This window comes from Trachymyrmex cornetzi, unplaced genomic scaffold (assembly GCF_001594075.2).
Source record: "Trachymyrmex cornetzi isolate Tcor2-1 unplaced genomic scaffold, Tcor1.1 scaffold1559, whole genome shotgun sequence".
NCBI lineage: Eukaryota > Metazoa > Arthropoda > Insecta > Hymenoptera > Formicidae > Trachymyrmex > Trachymyrmex cornetzi.
The window spans coordinates 232,415-248,585 of NW_017296156.1; the positions used below are offsets into that span (position 1 = coordinate 232,415).

Sequence of the window (16,171 nt, forward strand, 5' to 3'; positions counted from 1 at the left end):
CACACACACACACACACACACACACACACACATGTATATGTATATGACATTCCATATTTTTTATTTTCTGTAAACACGTTGAAAAGATAAAAATAAATATTGGATAAAAGTTAAGAATTTAATCTCGAAATTGATAACGGTTTGGATCCGATCTAAATAAAGAAGTACTGAAATTTTTGTATATTTCTTCATATATTTTTTTCTCCAGAGATATATGATAAACAATTAGTGCATCCCAAGAATTATTGCGTCACGTTATAAATAATACTTTGCAGGGAGATAAGTCGTTATGGCATGAGAAGTTATTCTATCACATGTACGAACGACTGATTTGTCAATAATGAGTCATCATTATCATCACCATCAACAACGTTTATTGCGTGCAACATTAAGTCGCAAGCTGCGCATAGCCATAGCACGACTGAAATGTCGTTGTACTGGGCGCTGAAGCTGTCCACTGACTAGAGTTGAAACATCATCACATTCTACACTGGTCAATACAACAAAGAGTACACCTAGCACCTATGATAACAAGTCATCGTATCAATAACAATCTTTGTTGGAATTATCCATAGAAGAAAAAAAAGTTCTATCTTTTCGTAAAATTTTTTAGATAAAACTTTATTTTAAAAAACAGATGCAAAAAATATTAAACACTTTATTTAATTGTTAATATCTATAAAAGATGGATAATATTTGTATATTTGTTTCATTAGTTTACATACCAAACCGACGATGATCAGCAATGTATACACATGCATACTTGCGAGCGGCAGTGACTCGACCTCCTTTAATGCATCGGCAGCATCAGAGAGATCTGGTTTTAATTCCAATGCATGACGCAAGTGTACAGCTGCTTCTTGAAAATGTCCATATGCCTGCAAAATGAAAATGCATCTAACATTAAATTTTATATTGCCATATTTTTTAGTATATTTCAATGGATAATCATCACTTATTCATACATTGCCTTCCATTCATTCATTTTATTCATATAAATTTATTGAAATCATCAGAGAAAAGAGTTGTTAATCTTTATTATAATTAATAAAATATTTTGTGGATATGTTTATTAAGAATATCCAGATGTTGGAATTTCAGTGAATGTATTTTACATAGCTATATCGCAAATTATTATCCTTATACCTTGAATATTTGACCAAGTGTAAGATATTGCTCCCACGCATTGCGATCTGGTGGTTGCAATTCTAAAGATCGTCTGGCTAAATACGTTGCATCATCCAAGTAATGTTGTACCAGCAATACTCTAGCCAAATTCAAGAGCACTTCTGCGTTATGTGGTGATACAGCAAGTGCTCTGCGAAAGCATTCAATCGATCTTTGTGCATCACCTTTTATACGCCAGAAATTTCCTATCTGATTATACAGTTGGACAGATTTTGGTTTCTAGAATGAAAGAAAAATTTATTTAAAGAAAAATTAAAAGTTATATTATATAAAACCTTCATTGTATTTGATATGTATGAAAAAATAGTTTATCTAAAAGACATAAGTGTTATGATTACAATAAGAGTTTGTTTTTTTTTGTTTTACTGAAAAATAAAACTGCTGAAATTTTTGGCAATTTCACAATATAGTATTTAATTATCAGTGTATGCTTGTTACACTGATATCTAGCGTTATACACTAAATGCTTTGAAATATATACCTCTCGCTTTGCTTTCTTCAAGCGTCTCTCGAGCAAATCAATGTCGACGTCGACAGTTTTGCCTCCATTCTTCTTGAACATGAGTGCTACATTAGGTTCTGGTATCAACGGATGCTTGTTTCTGTTAGCCACTCCAATCAGATTATCGTAGTAAGTAAAATTCACTGGCTTGCCACAGTCCAATATTACGTTGTCACATTGCTGACCAGAGGCGCACGTCACCTGCTCATTCGACACTTGCGAGGACAGTGGGAAGGACTCGCTGATATTTTGTGTATCCTTCAACACGTATGACGAAAGTCGTCTGCCAAGGGGACCAAAGTTAGGGCTGTTAACACTGAATGAACAGCAAGCCACACACAAAACGCTAACTACAGAAAGAAAAAGAAAATTATGTCACATAAATGGTATCACTGTGTATATGATAGAAACACAAAAAAAAAAAGAAATAAAATGCATGCAGGTAGACTGTAATATGATACGAACTTGGTTGCAAAAAAACTACGCAATTCTGGCTTTTTTATTTAAATAATTAAGCCATAACTTACTAAACTTTTTGTTTAGCTTATGAAAGTGTCTAGCATATTACAAATGTATAATAAATGTGATAGCGCAATGCGACAATGGAAAGGAAGAAAAAACGAAAGAAAAAACCGAGGGCACAAGCTGTAATTTTATAACCTAGTAGCGCGATCCTAGGGCAAGGTATCGCACGGCCGGCTCCTTACCTCTCCTGGCTGGCGAAACCTTTGCATTCCTGACAGTATAGCTGCACTTTCTCGTGCTTCTCGGACGTCGCGGTCCTGCTCCAGGTCTGGCCGTTGCCAGTGACCACGCTACCCGAGAGGATGTCGAAGATCGGATCGTCTTCGACCGCGCTCACGAAGTCGGTCGTCTTCACAACCTTGTCAGCGGCATTCAATCGCCAGGATGTCCGCGAGTTCGTCAGTCTTATTTGCAGGACTAGCAGGCAAAGCGCATACCTCCCTTCGGCCCACGTCAGTCGCATCCTTCCTGACTCCTGAGCCTTCCTCCGCGCGCGTTCGAATTGTTTACAATCGCGATCGGGAGTGAGAGAGAAAGAGAAGAGAAGAGGCAATGAGATGTAGTGGGGTGGAAGGGGAAGGAAATGGCGAAGAAAAAAAAGGAAGGGTCGACAGGAGATCGAATTAATCGAATAAGTTGAACTTTTGTTATTCTCTAAAATGCAACTGCGAGATGAGAGAATATAGGTTTCAGGATAATATACTATAAAGGCCCGATTGCACTAACGTTACTTTAATTTTAAACGAGACTTAAAACTCTCTCCCTTTCTGTTTCTCTGTCGACTTTAAAAGAAAGAGAAAATTTTTAAGCTCAATTTAAAGTAACGTTGGTGCAATCGAGCCTAATTGTGAGAGTTCATAAAAATTAGCTTAAATCACTCATACGCGATGATATAACGCATATGTAAATTTACATAAATACAATGTATCTCTGACTGTTTCTGACTGAAGTCAAATATACATATCGAATATAGGCTGTGGTCAAAGTCTCGCTACAAATGCTTTGAAGCGTTTGATGGACCAATCAGAAGAAAGAATTTTACAAACTGACCAATTAAAAAACGCTTCGAAGCATTTGTAGCATCGCGTTGATCATACCCATATATATCGAATAAAAGATAGGAAATGAGAGCGGGAGATTTTAAAGTGGAATAATTCGATCCCGCAAGGATTCCAAAATAGAGAAGTCCGAGCAATAAACATTAGTATGAAATCAGTTAGATAATTATAACCAGCTCTGCATATAAAATAATTTATAAACAATTATTAAATATTTACAATATTAAATATTCTTACTTATTAAATAAATAATTGAATAAATAAAATGTTATATATACATGATTTTTTTATATGCACGTCTTTATTAGCGTAAAAGATTATATTTTTTTATTTTATTCGAATATAAAACCATAGCACTGTATTCTCCTTTTCTTCTTTAATAAATTAGTAATATTCAATACATTCAAAAATGCTTTACCTTATTAGGATTAGATTTTTCAACAATCCTCCTACTAGACTATTAATTTATAACGATATGAAAACATCGAACTCTTATACGTATAATAATCAAATCTTGAATTTTTCAAAGGATTTGGGAACAGTATCAAGCTGAATAAATTTTTTGTGTAATTGTTGAATATTTTACATATACATATATTTCTGATTCTCAGATTAGAAGTTTTAGTTAGAAAAAAGTTCAGTGGTTTTAACACTTCATTATCGTTCTATTAAATATTTATGATCAACTTATACATTATAATATAAACCTTTATAATATACCCGGTCTGTTGTACCATGGTAAAATATGTTGCTTACACTCCGACTCTTTTTTTTCATTGACTTAAAAATTAATTCATTTCAGAATAGTAGAAAATACATAACAATTGCAGAATATGTCACTTTCTTAGGAAATCATCACCTAAATGTAACGAATGTTTTGTTTGACATTGAGGCAAAAGCGAAAGAAAGGGAGTTGTATTAATATAACGTAAAATTCTAAAAATTCTGACAAGGTAATAATGTATAAAAATATTAATATAGATTAGTCACTTTTAAACTTGTATCCTTCAATCAAATTCACAAAACGGAGCATCACTCTCGATTATCTGTATAACATTATTGTGCTACTAAATTACACATAAAAAATCTCATTTATTCTAAAGAATTTCAAAAACATTTAAAAAATATTTATATATTTACAGTATAGATAAACTTTTAAATACTGCGGCTTCGTAAACAAAATGATAAATGCGTCTGATTGTATCACGATTTCAATGCAATAATGTTAAGCGTTTGGATTTTTTGACATTAATTCTAAGTCAGAGTCCATCATATCCTTTACAAGTTCCTGCAATATGTATGAATTATAATGTATGATATTTGGAAATATGTAGGATATTATATTATTTTGAGAATTACTTGTATTTTTTTAGATGTACAAAAAATTACCTTAAATGTAACTGTTGGTTTCCATCCGAATTTGTTTCTTGCTTTTGATGCATCACCCAGAAGTACATCCTGTCGAACAATGAGAAAAAAACAATTATAAATATAAAATTTAAATTATAATATATTATAAAATTTATCTTTCATTTCTCTACATTTTGGATATCTTACCACTTCGGTTGGACGGAAGAATTTCGGATTTATGCGAACTAATACTTGACCGGTTTGTGCGTCTTGCCCCATCTCATTCACGCCTTGGCCTTGCCATTTAATTGTACGACCTACATATTGGAATGCCACTTCTACAAATTCTCTCACGCTATGTGTTTCTCCTGTCGCTATGACATAATCATCCGGTTGTGCTTGTTGGAGCATCAACCACATTGCCTGCATATTGTACATGGCAGTTTATGTCAAGAAACTTGAACTATTTAATTAATCTATAAAAGTTATAAATATGATGTAATAATGTAATAATCATGAAATGTTCCTTACTTCTACATAATCTTTCGCATGGCCCCAATCTCGTTTTGCATCTAAATTTCCTAATTCGAGTACATCCTGTAGACCTAAATATATTTTCGCTATAGATCTCGTCACCTTTCTTGTAACAAAATTCTCTCCTCTTCGCGGACTTTCGTGATTGAATAATATACCGTTGCATGCAAACATATTATATGCTTCTCTGTAATTTACAACTATCCAGAAGCTATATAATTTTGCACAAGCTAAAATGAGAAAATATATAAAATTATTTAATATAGATATAAAAGTTTAATATAAAGAGATGATTTAATGTAAAAGTATATCTTTTTCCCTCAATTACCATATGGAGAGCGTGGATAAAATGGTGTCTTTTCAGTTTGTGGAACTTCCAGTACTTTGCCGTAAAGTTCGGACGTTGATGCATGATAAAATTTTACAGATTTTTCTAAGCCACATGTACGTATCGCGTCCAATATTCTTACTGTTCCTACTGCGTCTACTTCTGCAGTATATTCGCTCACTTCAAAACTTACCTATTGCAACATAAAATAACACATCATATATAATTTTCAATTTATTTAATATAAATACGTATAGGTATTGATTAATATAGAGGGTGTCTCAGAATGACCGCCAAATATTTCGTACGCAGGTAAAGCTAAACTGAGTCGAAAAGTCCTTTACCATTTTGCAATTTTCGCAATAGTGTTAACAAGACATTAATTATTAAAAATCGCCGAATATTGGTTTTTTCAATAATTTTTTACTCAAATACTATCAACTTTACAGAAAAACAGCAAGAGACAAAAATTGTTTATTTTCTTTTCATAGAATTCTGAGAATTTTTTTAGAATTTTTTAGTACCGTATTTTCTCATGCTGGTAAAAATAGTTGTCAATAAGAAAATACAGTACTAAAAAGTTAATAAAAATTCTGAAAAAATTCTTAGAATTCTATGAGAAGAAAGTAAACAATTTTTGTCTCTTGCCGTTTTTTAAAGTTGATAGTACTTGAATAAAAAATTATTAAAAACCAATATTCAGCTATTTTTAACTAACATCTTATTAATTACTGCAAAAATCGCAAAATAGGAGAGGACTTTTCGACTCAGTTTAGTCCGCTCTACCTGCACACGAAATATTTGATGGTCATTCTGGGACACCCTGTATAAAGTATGAGAGAATCATATACATATACAAATAAAATACACACCATAACATGACTTTGTGCTGCGAGATTATAAATTTCTGTCGGTTGTATCGCACTAATGACTTTGATTAAACTACTGGAGTCTGTCATGTCACCATAATGCAGCTTCATTTTGCCTTGTCGATGACATTTTGGATCCTCATAAAGATGTTGAATACGTGCGGTGTTAAATGAACTGGCCCGCCTAATAATGCCATGCACATCATATCCTTTTTCTAGTAAGAATTCTGCCAGGTAAGAGCCATCCTACAAATAACAACAAAACAACAAAAGATTGAAAACAGTATAAATCTTTGTTGTCACGAAGGTAGTTTCATAGCGAACACAAGGTAATTAAAATAACATGTCTATGTATAATAACATTTTTGCCAATGTAGATTTACTTTAATTTTAGTTTAATTTACTTTTTATCCTCATTTAGTTTTAAGGATTAGAAAAAGACAAAAAGTTAATTAAATTAATGTAGTTAATCTACATTGATAAAAATGATCATTAGAGATTAAATTGATATTTTCTTCATTAAAATTTAATACTGCAGTTTCAGTTTGACAATTATACATTTTGTCGAGTCAACATATTTTATGACAACATTAAGATTAATTAAAATTAAATTTAAAAAATTAAGTAATTACCTGCCCGGTGATACCTGTTATTAGAGCGACACGTCTATCATCGCCAGTTGCCATGTTGAATATAACACAAGTACACGCACTTCAACAAACAAGTAAACTTTATTGAGGACAATTGAGAATGTTTTAAATTTAGTAACACAAATCGACACACATATGGCATATCATTTTATTTTTCTCGGCATTCAATTAGTAACAAACATATTGAACGACACTTGTGTCAACTGGTCACCAAATGGAAAGCATCTATGTTATCATCTGTACCACGGCCAGAACTATTAATGCTGATATAATATTTATCAGTCATTAAACTATATCAGTGTTATCAACTGAAAAACTAGTGTTTTTGATATAAATATTCGTCTTTTTTCTCTTATAACTTCTCTGCTTTCTATTTTCATTGTTTATTTACAATTGTCTCTTCCAGTTCCTCCTTATTTTTAAATATAAATATCCCTCACATTGAATTCGCATTCTACACTATTTGTGAGTCAAGAGAGGAAAGTTAAAAATTAATTATTAATAAATTATTAATACATTATTTCTTCAGTACTAAGTTTTTCTGAAATCTTCTTCTGTCATCCTCCAAACACGTATCTTAATCTCTCCTGTCTAAATTGATATAACGATACGAATATTTAGAATTCTTTCAGATTTCCTATATAGTTTGGTATGGTATTCACCAAGAAGAAGCTCAAGTCCAGAGTCTGGAGCAGTCTGGAGACTCTGGAGTGACTGGAGTACTGGAATCCCCGGTCGGCCCGGTCCTGAGTGTCCGGAAATGAGAATAAATGTAGGTAGACGTGGAATCCGTCTACTGGCGCCTCTATGTGCACAAAGCACGTAGAATTATATAGCCATAGATATTTTCGATGAGTAACATATCTACAGGAGGTAACACATCCACAAAGGATAATTCTAATCAATATATATATATGTATATATATATATATATATATATATATACTCGAAAATATATGACGATTCGAGTATATGATATTTATCTTTATAAATTTTAACAAAATATTTCTTATTTCGTTGTATCTTATTTCATCTATTTATTGAATTTTATTTCATTGTAAGTATAAAATATTTCATTTTAAAATGAGAAACAATCTAATTCTAATATAATTTAAATTATTATAAATTTTAAATATGTGTGAAAACATTAAAACGCGTCTCTTTTTTCAAAATATTCTGATTAATTTTTAGATAACAATTAAGTCGAAGTGTCAGCAATAAATTATTTTAAATAAAATACATTGTTAAAAGGTGAGGAGAAAGTCGCGTTCAGTTATAGATATATACTTGATGAATTAGAGTGTATCTAAAAATCTGCTTCTAGGATTTTGTTTGTAAAGAAATGATGTAAAGTATAATTAAACAATGAAACATACTTAATAGATTTTTTATTATAATTTAATTTTATTTCACGAATATTACTTATATAAAATAAAACGGTGCTGTTCTTTTGGTCAATTATGGGAATTTTTTGAAAACTTTAACTAACCAATTCTTCTTTTTTTTTGTCTTTATGGTTATCCGAAATGTAAAATTTCTTCTTCAGAAGTGTCAAAAGGTTTGCGGGTTATCATCGTGTTGTATCCATAATTACTAATGCCAACACTTCGTGAACCTTGTCGTTCACTTTGTCAGGGTAAAGAGCGCACTGATACGGCGATAACTTGTAAACCCGTAAATTTGGTACTTTTGAAGAAAATATATTCGTGAAAGCTTCAAAAGTATTAGCAAAATCTCTTCGTTGAGCTTTTTACTTTCTCAACAAATATAGATATAACTGCTACATAACATATACATAAATTTTAGAGTCCGATCGAAATTTCGGTTTCGGTTTCGATCAGTTAATTTCGGTCGAAAATTTTATTAGGGTTTCGATTTGATTTCGGTTTCGACTGAAATTAAGAGAAAATTTCCTTGGGTAAACCGAAACTGTACAAGTTGTAACGTACCGGTAAGCGTTCAAAAAACAACTGTTCGATTTTAATTATTAACTCATGTTGATTGAGCATAAGACAATTTGAATACAAACTTTGATGTGATCCTCATAATCCTCAAGTTGAGGATGCAATATTATTATATTATTATAGTTAGATGTTTTAATAAAATCTTGTTTTTTAAAGAGTAAATAAATTTGTTATATGATTTCTGAAAATCATACGGTCTCTGTAAAATTAATAAAAAAATGTCGATTTTAATTCCGGTCGAAAAAAATGTGATTTCGTTAGCTTCTTTCTCTCTTTTTTTTTAGTAAGACTTATCTAAGTTTCGTTTTCGGTTTCGTTTTTGACAATTAAATGACAACCGAATTTTCGGTTTCGACCGGAGATCAAAATGTGGTTTCAGTCGGACTCTAATAAATTTACATCTATATTATATGTAGTAGTTTATATTAATAGTTTGCTGGATTAGCGCGAGTGGAAGAAATTATATAAAACACGTATATTAGTCCCCAATTTCCGATTATAATATTGCATATTCTTTATGCTAAAATAAAAAAAACATTTCACAATAAATAGAACTAGTTATAATTCGTGAATGCACATATAATATAAGAACGGAAAATTTGATTTTCGGTTCCAAAACGAATCTTCTTATTTAACATTGTTGCTCGATGCCAAGATGTTCCATTGATGTCATATTATATAAGCTATTTCAATAGTAAGTATATAAAACTATATTTGCGACTCTCGCGTGGACTTCCGTAGGATGTTGTCGATGCTGAACATCGTCATTTTAGTGATACGTCCTGGAGAATCTATACGTTCGATTTCGGTATCCTTCGTCATGATGTTTTTTTCATTTGTTTCAGCAATTTCTTGTTGTTTTTCTTGAAGTTTCGTCGAATTGGATAAGAATTCGGTTGATATCTGCAATCATATCAAAACTGCGCTTCAGTAGTGTTATCAGAAATGCTCCGTAAAGTTGCATCCTAGCCCGAATATCTATCTCTCTCTATATATATATATATATAGACACGATTCATTCCGGGAGACTAGCTTCAAATGTTGAGAGACTATAGGACACGAAGGAAGACCATCGTGTCTCAAAGAGTCAAGAAGTAATATTACGCGGGATCCTCTCTTGCACAAGGCTAAAGCTTAATTCTCTGTACCGATAATTCTCCCGGTCTTCCATCATGAGCGAGTACCCTCTGTCGTCTCGTTCTCCTGCGCCTGTAATTGCCGTGCTCGAACATTTCGCTGGCGGACGGGTCCAAGGTCCAGTAACTTCCCTTTCCGGCTGTATGACCCTCGCCGTCGTCCGTACTCGTTCGGTCTCGCGGTACCTTCACGAAGCAGTCATTCAGGCTGAGGTTGTGCCGTATGCTGTTCTGCCAGCCCTGCCGGTTCTCCCTGTAGTAGGGGAACCTGTCCATGATGAACTTGTAGATCCCGGCAAGCGTCAGCCTTCGCTCCGGCGACGAGTTGATCGCCATCGCAATCAGAGCGATATAGGAGTACGGTGGCTTTTCATGATGCGGCGCCGGTCGACTCGCCAGGATTGGCCAGGACGCTTGGTTGAAGGCCGCGGGCCAGGCGACGTCGGCAGGCAGCACCTCCGGGAGGGCCAGGCTAGCGAATCCGTACGCACGTTTTACGGGGAACATTTTGTCAATCGGAAAGATGTAGGACCAGTATTCTTGACACCGAGCACGCAGATCGCACGCTTGATCCTTCGCGTCTGCGAAGAGACCATGAACCTGAGGACAACTGCTTTGTTGCATCGAGAATATTTCCTCGAGGAACGAAAAACGCGTCGTTTGCAAGTCGTCAAAGTGTCAGGAGACTCTTTTACATACTCTGTGCTTCGATCTGTGTTATCCTTTCGTTTTTCGACAATGGTAACGGTTCCGTCGTCGGTCAGGACGGTTCTGGCGCGACGCACTCAATGAGCCGTGAAATTGAAATTACATCACGTTCTCGTCACACCGTCTTTTCCTTTCTCGCGATGAAAACTGCAAAGTACCGTTGAATTTCACTGTCTATTATTCTCGCGGGAAGAATGGAGTCGCGTAGACGTAATGTCGCACTGGTGTAATCGAGGGAGAGGACGCGGAGCACCCTGTTGAGGTCAGGGCGCGAACTCGCCGGAGACTCCGTTGCATCCTGCAGTTGCCCTAACGAAGGAGATTTGTTTAATTTGACACCGGGGGAATCTAGAGGTCTAGTTGGCTCAACCCCGCCCATCGGTGGTTTTACAGGGAACTCCCGTTTACGCTCTCGTGGGGAGGAGATTACCTATCCGGGACCGCACTACGTGTTTTATTGCTGTTTACACACATGCTGTTTCAACACCCACGCCGGCAGTAACTGCGCCAATATGTAAACAGTGTTGCGATAATAATATCGAGACCAAACGGTTTCTCGGAACGGTCTTTTCCTCCTAGTTGATCCTTCCTTACAATCGATGCAAAGGCTCGCACAGAGTGTTGTTAAGAAAAAAAGAAAAGAGAGCAGAAGTCAGACCGAAAGTTGCTTTTAACTTCTTTTTCTCACAAGATCGATTTTTTGATCCATCATACTCCTTTCTGCCTTGAATCTCCTTTTAATTTAACAAGCCACAAGTACAGTGATAAGTTAATTGGCTATGTAAATCAAGCAAGAATGAATGACTAATATATTGAAAAATGTAAATATGATATAAAATATATATAGACTGTACAAATATATACTTAATTTAACTTTTGATTGTGATAATGTGATCGGAATCGTTTCTGAATGAATGGATAAACATATAATTAGTAACTTCTTCTCTTTCTTAAAAATTTTATCGATGTATCAGTTTATCAATTTCCTCACGTCTACATTTCACAAGATAGGACTACACGTCACAGAATTCATTTTCTTATTTCGCTTTGTTTTAATTGTATGACCATATTATCTAGTTGTATTCTAATAAATGTTTTACGATATTGAGAAGAATCCGTATTAGAATCGAAACGTCCATAATACGTATTATATTGAATAAATTTATTACACGCGTACATCCTGTGTTCAGTTCTCATAGGCATTATCACTATATGATTAAAAAATTTTATTGAAAGGACTGAATAGAATTATATTAATTACATTCATTTAAGTGTAAAATGAGAACATCAGATCAATTATTCATTTCTCTTTTCTTCATAGCGATGAGCTGTATATGCATTGCTCGTCAAATCCTGTAGTATTTTCTCCTGGGCTACCGGGTTGTCCTTCGGTACCTGCACACGTTTTTAAATAGATGTCATTCAGACATATTATATTTAAGTATAATATACATATATAAATATTGCCAAATTATTAATCAATAAACATAATTTAAAATAATTTTGAAAAATATTAATAATACTCGTTAAAATATTTCGGTTTGGATTGTGAATATTTTAATTGTACTACTTTAACTATAATAACGTTCACATTCATAACACCAAAAGCATCTGTAACCAAATCTTCTTTGCATAAGTTACGGAAGCAATCAAATCAACGGTGTAACATCATAGCTTACATCCGAATTGGCGGATGTAAGATGAACGCTGCGTATGGATTTAGGATTCTCCTTGTAGTAAATTAATCTCGGGGCTATCGCTTGCGGCTTATAATAAATATGAAAGCTAAGGGGGAAGAGAGAAAGTGCCTTGTATGTGCGTACCATATGTCCGGCTCTGTTGACCCAATACATCCTGAAGTTGTCTTGAACCTTGAAATAGCCCTCAATGATGGATTTAACAACGAGAGATTTCCTATCTGAATTTTTCCAGGTGTCGGCGTCTTTCCATTTCAGTTTTTCGACCCAGTGAAGAGTGCCTAAAATATATACCGGGTGATTAAAAGTGCTACAAATTTTTATTTCGAAAACAAAACATTTTAGAGAAAAACGTTTCATACAAAAATTTTGTAACTTCAAGGGGGACATGAGATGATGATATCATTAGTTTGAGCTTGGGTGGCGTTGTCAAGGTTAGAGCAAGGTCACACAGAATGAGATTTCTCATTTTTATTACATGTTCTCGTAGCTTACCTCAAAGCTTTTCAAAACACTATAATAAAATATTTTAATTACTCAGTAAGTACTTTTTGAGTTATACTGCTTGAAAGTTTTAATACCGCCGACATTAGGATTATCCACGATGTTCAGCCGACAACTATAAAACCTCTTGAATGTTGTTCAGGACTTGGATAAAATTTGTCAAGATCAAGGTCATTTGACATTGGAGAACGTTTTTTTAATTTTCATTTTTACATAAAAACAAGAATTAAAGAAACAAATTTCAATGGCCTTGACCCAGTGAAAAATGATAATGGAATCGACATCGATTCTACATCGAAATCATCAAATCGACGTCGAATTGACACCGATTCGACATCGATTTTATTGTCATTTCTCACTGGGGATCTTGACAAATGTTATTATAACTCTGAACAACGTTTAAGAGGTTTTAGCCATCGATCGGACACCTTAGATAATACTATAAATGCCGACGGTATAATACTATAATTTTCAAATTTTAACTCGAAAAGTACTTAAAGAAACAATATTTTATTACAGTGTTTTGAAAAGTTCCCAAGATAAGCTACGAGAATATGCAATAAAAAATGGAGAATCTCATTCAAAAAATTCTATATGGCCTTGACAACGCCACCCAAGCTCAAATCAATGATATCATTTCATGTCCTTTTCGAAATTACAAAACTTTTGTACGAAACGTTTTTCTCTAAAATGTTTTGTTTTCGAGATAAAAATTTGTAACGTTTTATTTTGAATATCTAGTATACCGGGTGTTTCAGACCGTACACCCCATATAAAAACGAGGAAAATGGTTATTTTGAAAAATGTTTTAGACAAAAGTTGAGGATTAAATAATTTAGTAATGCATTATACACATGGGTATATGCGATTGAGGAGACTTTAATCAAGTACCCCTAAGAGATGTAAACCCGATCGTGCGACTTCCACGCGGTAAATCTTGGATAATGCTAACGCCGGGCAGTACTAAAACTTTGAAGTCTCATAACTCAGGAAGATCTCAACTAAAAAGGGTTTGTAAAAGTGTTTCGAAAACGCCTTGAAATCAACTACAAAAGTATATAATAAACAATATGGATTCCCGTTTAAAAAATTCAAATCGACCTTGACATGATCTTCACGTCGCCACCCAAAGTCAATCCCATATGCCCATATAATGCATTACTTCCCAATCAGCAGGCAATGTTTTTTAAATGCTTTTTAAATGTTTGTTTTTCATTAATTTTACATTTTTCACGATTTGTTTTCAAAATTCATTAATTTAACGTTTAATAAATGTTTATTTTACATTGTAACATTTTATTTGAAATAAATGTTCGAAAAAACATTTTTTAAACGTTTTTTTAACGTTTATTAAATGTTTATTTAACATTAATTATTCATTTGAAATAAATATTTAAAAAAATATTTTTTAAACGTTTTTTTAATGTTTATTAAACATTTATTTAACATTAATTATTTATTTGAAATAATGGTTTGAAAAAACATTTCTTAAACATTTATTTAACGTTTATTAAATGTTTATTTAATATTAATTATTCATTTGAAATAAATGTTTGAAAAAACATTTTTTTAATGTTTTTTTAATATTTATAAAATGTTTATTTTACATTCTTTATTCATTTAAAATGTAGTGAAAGAAACATTGATTTCACGTTTATTCAACGTTTGTTAAATGTTTATTTTACATTCATTATTTATTTGAAATAATGGATTAAAGACATATTTATTTAATGTTTATTAAATGTTTTTTTAACATTTATTTAACGTTTATCTAAGTTTATTATAAATATGTAAAAAATGTCATTATTTTCTGAAACTTAAATTAATAAAAAAAATGTGTCGGAATAATAAAATAATCACGGAAGATAAGTTAATAACACAATATAATTTCGTTAAGTGTACCATATATGAACAATAAGAACTATATGTATCAACAATTATAAGTGGCGTATGTGTATATATGTGTATAATGGATAAAGTATGAGATTCATAACCCTGAGGTCCCAGGTTCAAAACCCAGTCGGTAAGTGAAAAAGATTAAAATATATATATTATAATTAAAAATTAGAATTTATTAATAAAATTAGTTGTCTAAGGTTGTAGGCACGTTGATAAAAAAAATAAATTTAAAAAAAGATTCTACGTTGCTATTTTTTTTAATTTTATTTAAATAATTTTAACATTAAAAAACGTTTTTTAACGTTAAAAAAATGTTTCTTCAAACGTCAAAATAAACGTTTTTTAATAAAAAAAATGACTTAACCCATTATTTTTAACGTTTTTAAAAATTTTTTTTTAAATATTTTTAAAAACATTTTTAAAAACATTTATCTGCTGATTGGGTTGAGCCTCGACAACTTTTGTCTGAAATATTTTTCAAAATAATCACTTCCTTCGTTTTTAAATGAGATGTACGGATGCTCTGAAACACCCATATATGATGATAAATACTTATATAGTGTGAAAATAGTATAAAAATGGTGTAATATATAGGTCATAGTAACATGTAACATGAACTGGATAGTGATAGTTAAAGATAATACTAATTACTTAATCAGAAAACTGGTGATTTTATAAAAAAATACGTGAAAGATATCAAAAACACATACAAGAGAATTTATGTTGTCATATCAATTACAAATTGAAAATTAGTGTCTTAAGTCAGCTTAAAGTTTAGGTAGTGTTTAACATAAATGTTATTAAAGTGTAAAAAAAGAATTTATTCTATTAAAAAAAATATTTAAAGTTTGAGTGATTTTACTTCTAAAATATTAATATCAAAATATTATCGCAGGAATGATAATAAATGATAGAACGAATTTCTTTTAATTAATATTCTTAATAATTTACCGTGCTATTAAAATGTTTATTAAATGTAAAGAATAGGAAAGTATAATAAAATAATGCATCAGAAAATAAATTTAAGTATCACTAGAAAAATGTTTTGTTCCGTGAATAAAAATTTTCCCGTAACAACAAAAATTTGATAATAAGATTAGTACAAATACGAGAACATATACATAGGACTATCAATACGAACACACGAATCATGGTGAAAATTATTTATAGTAGGGGAGGCCGAGAGGCTAAATGTGGATTTACTCGAGCGTCGTGGGGACCTATTGGATTGTAAAGATTAGATGCTAAAAAGAAAAAAA

General features: G+C 32.3%; 4 protein-coding genes and 1 long non-coding RNA gene across 6 annotated transcripts in view; all 5 read right to left on the minus strand.

Moving 5' to 3' along the window:
• Positions 1-8,863, minus strand: part of LOC108758288 (uncharacterized) — a 14,106-nt gene extending 5,243 nt beyond the window's left edge. The window contains exon 1 of the long non-coding RNA XR_001939941.1: positions 8,800-8,863. This is a non-coding gene — a long non-coding RNA (uncharacterized LOC108758288). The remainder of the gene's footprint in view (positions 1-8,799) is intronic.
• Positions 158-2,931, minus strand: LOC108758285 (uncharacterized). Its single transcript, XM_018503164.1, has 5 exons — positions 2,398-2,931; positions 1,670-1,973; positions 1,147-1,407; positions 726-878; positions 158-522 (listed from the first exon to the last, which is right to left on the minus strand). The coding sequence occupies exons 1-5, from the start codon at positions 2,676-2,678 to the stop codon at positions 364-366; spliced, it is 1,158 nt and encodes a 385-aa protein (XP_018358666.1). The 5' UTR covers positions 2,679-2,931; the 3' UTR covers positions 158-363.
• On the minus strand, positions 4,427-7,735 carry Gmd (GDP-mannose 4,6 dehydratase). Of its 2 annotated transcripts, XM_018503163.1 has the most exons (8): positions 7,667-7,708; positions 6,987-7,065; positions 6,358-6,600; positions 5,486-5,678; positions 5,155-5,387; positions 4,831-5,046; positions 4,663-4,731; positions 4,427-4,561 (listed from the first exon to the last, which is right to left on the minus strand). In XM_018503163.1, the coding sequence occupies exons 2-8, from the start codon at positions 7,038-7,040 to the stop codon at positions 4,499-4,501; spliced, it is 1,071 nt and encodes a 356-aa protein (XP_018358665.1). In that variant the 5' UTR covers positions 7,041-7,065; positions 7,667-7,708; the 3' UTR covers positions 4,427-4,498. The 2 variants fall into 2 exon arrangements, with proteins under 2 accessions (XP_018358665.1, XP_018358664.1); XM_018503162.1 differs by having other exon boundaries at positions 6,987-7,735.
• A 507-nt stretch (positions 8,864-9,370) lies between the features above and the next one.
• Positions 9,371-11,190, minus strand: LOC108758268 (forkhead box protein C2). Its single transcript, XM_018503139.1, has 2 exons — positions 10,117-11,190; positions 9,371-9,871 (listed from the first exon to the last, which is right to left on the minus strand). Exons 1-2 carry the CDS (start codon positions 10,726-10,728, stop codon positions 9,677-9,679), a joined length of 807 nt encoding a protein of 268 aa, XP_018358641.1. The 5' UTR covers positions 10,729-11,190; the 3' UTR covers positions 9,371-9,676.
• A 758-nt stretch (positions 11,191-11,948) lies between these two features.
• The window catches only part of LOC108758260 (retinoid-inducible serine carboxypeptidase), a 19,779-nt gene continuing 15,556 nt past the window's right edge, over positions 11,949-16,171 (minus strand). Inside the window, exons 6-7 of the mRNA XM_018503127.1 lie at positions 12,636-12,790; positions 11,949-12,207 (exon numbers count right to left, since the gene is read on the minus strand). Coding sequence (XP_018358629.1) covers positions 12,109-12,207; positions 12,636-12,790 — 254 coding nt within the window. The 3' untranslated portion in view covers positions 11,949-12,108. The remainder of the gene's footprint in view (positions 12,208-12,635; positions 12,791-16,171) is intronic.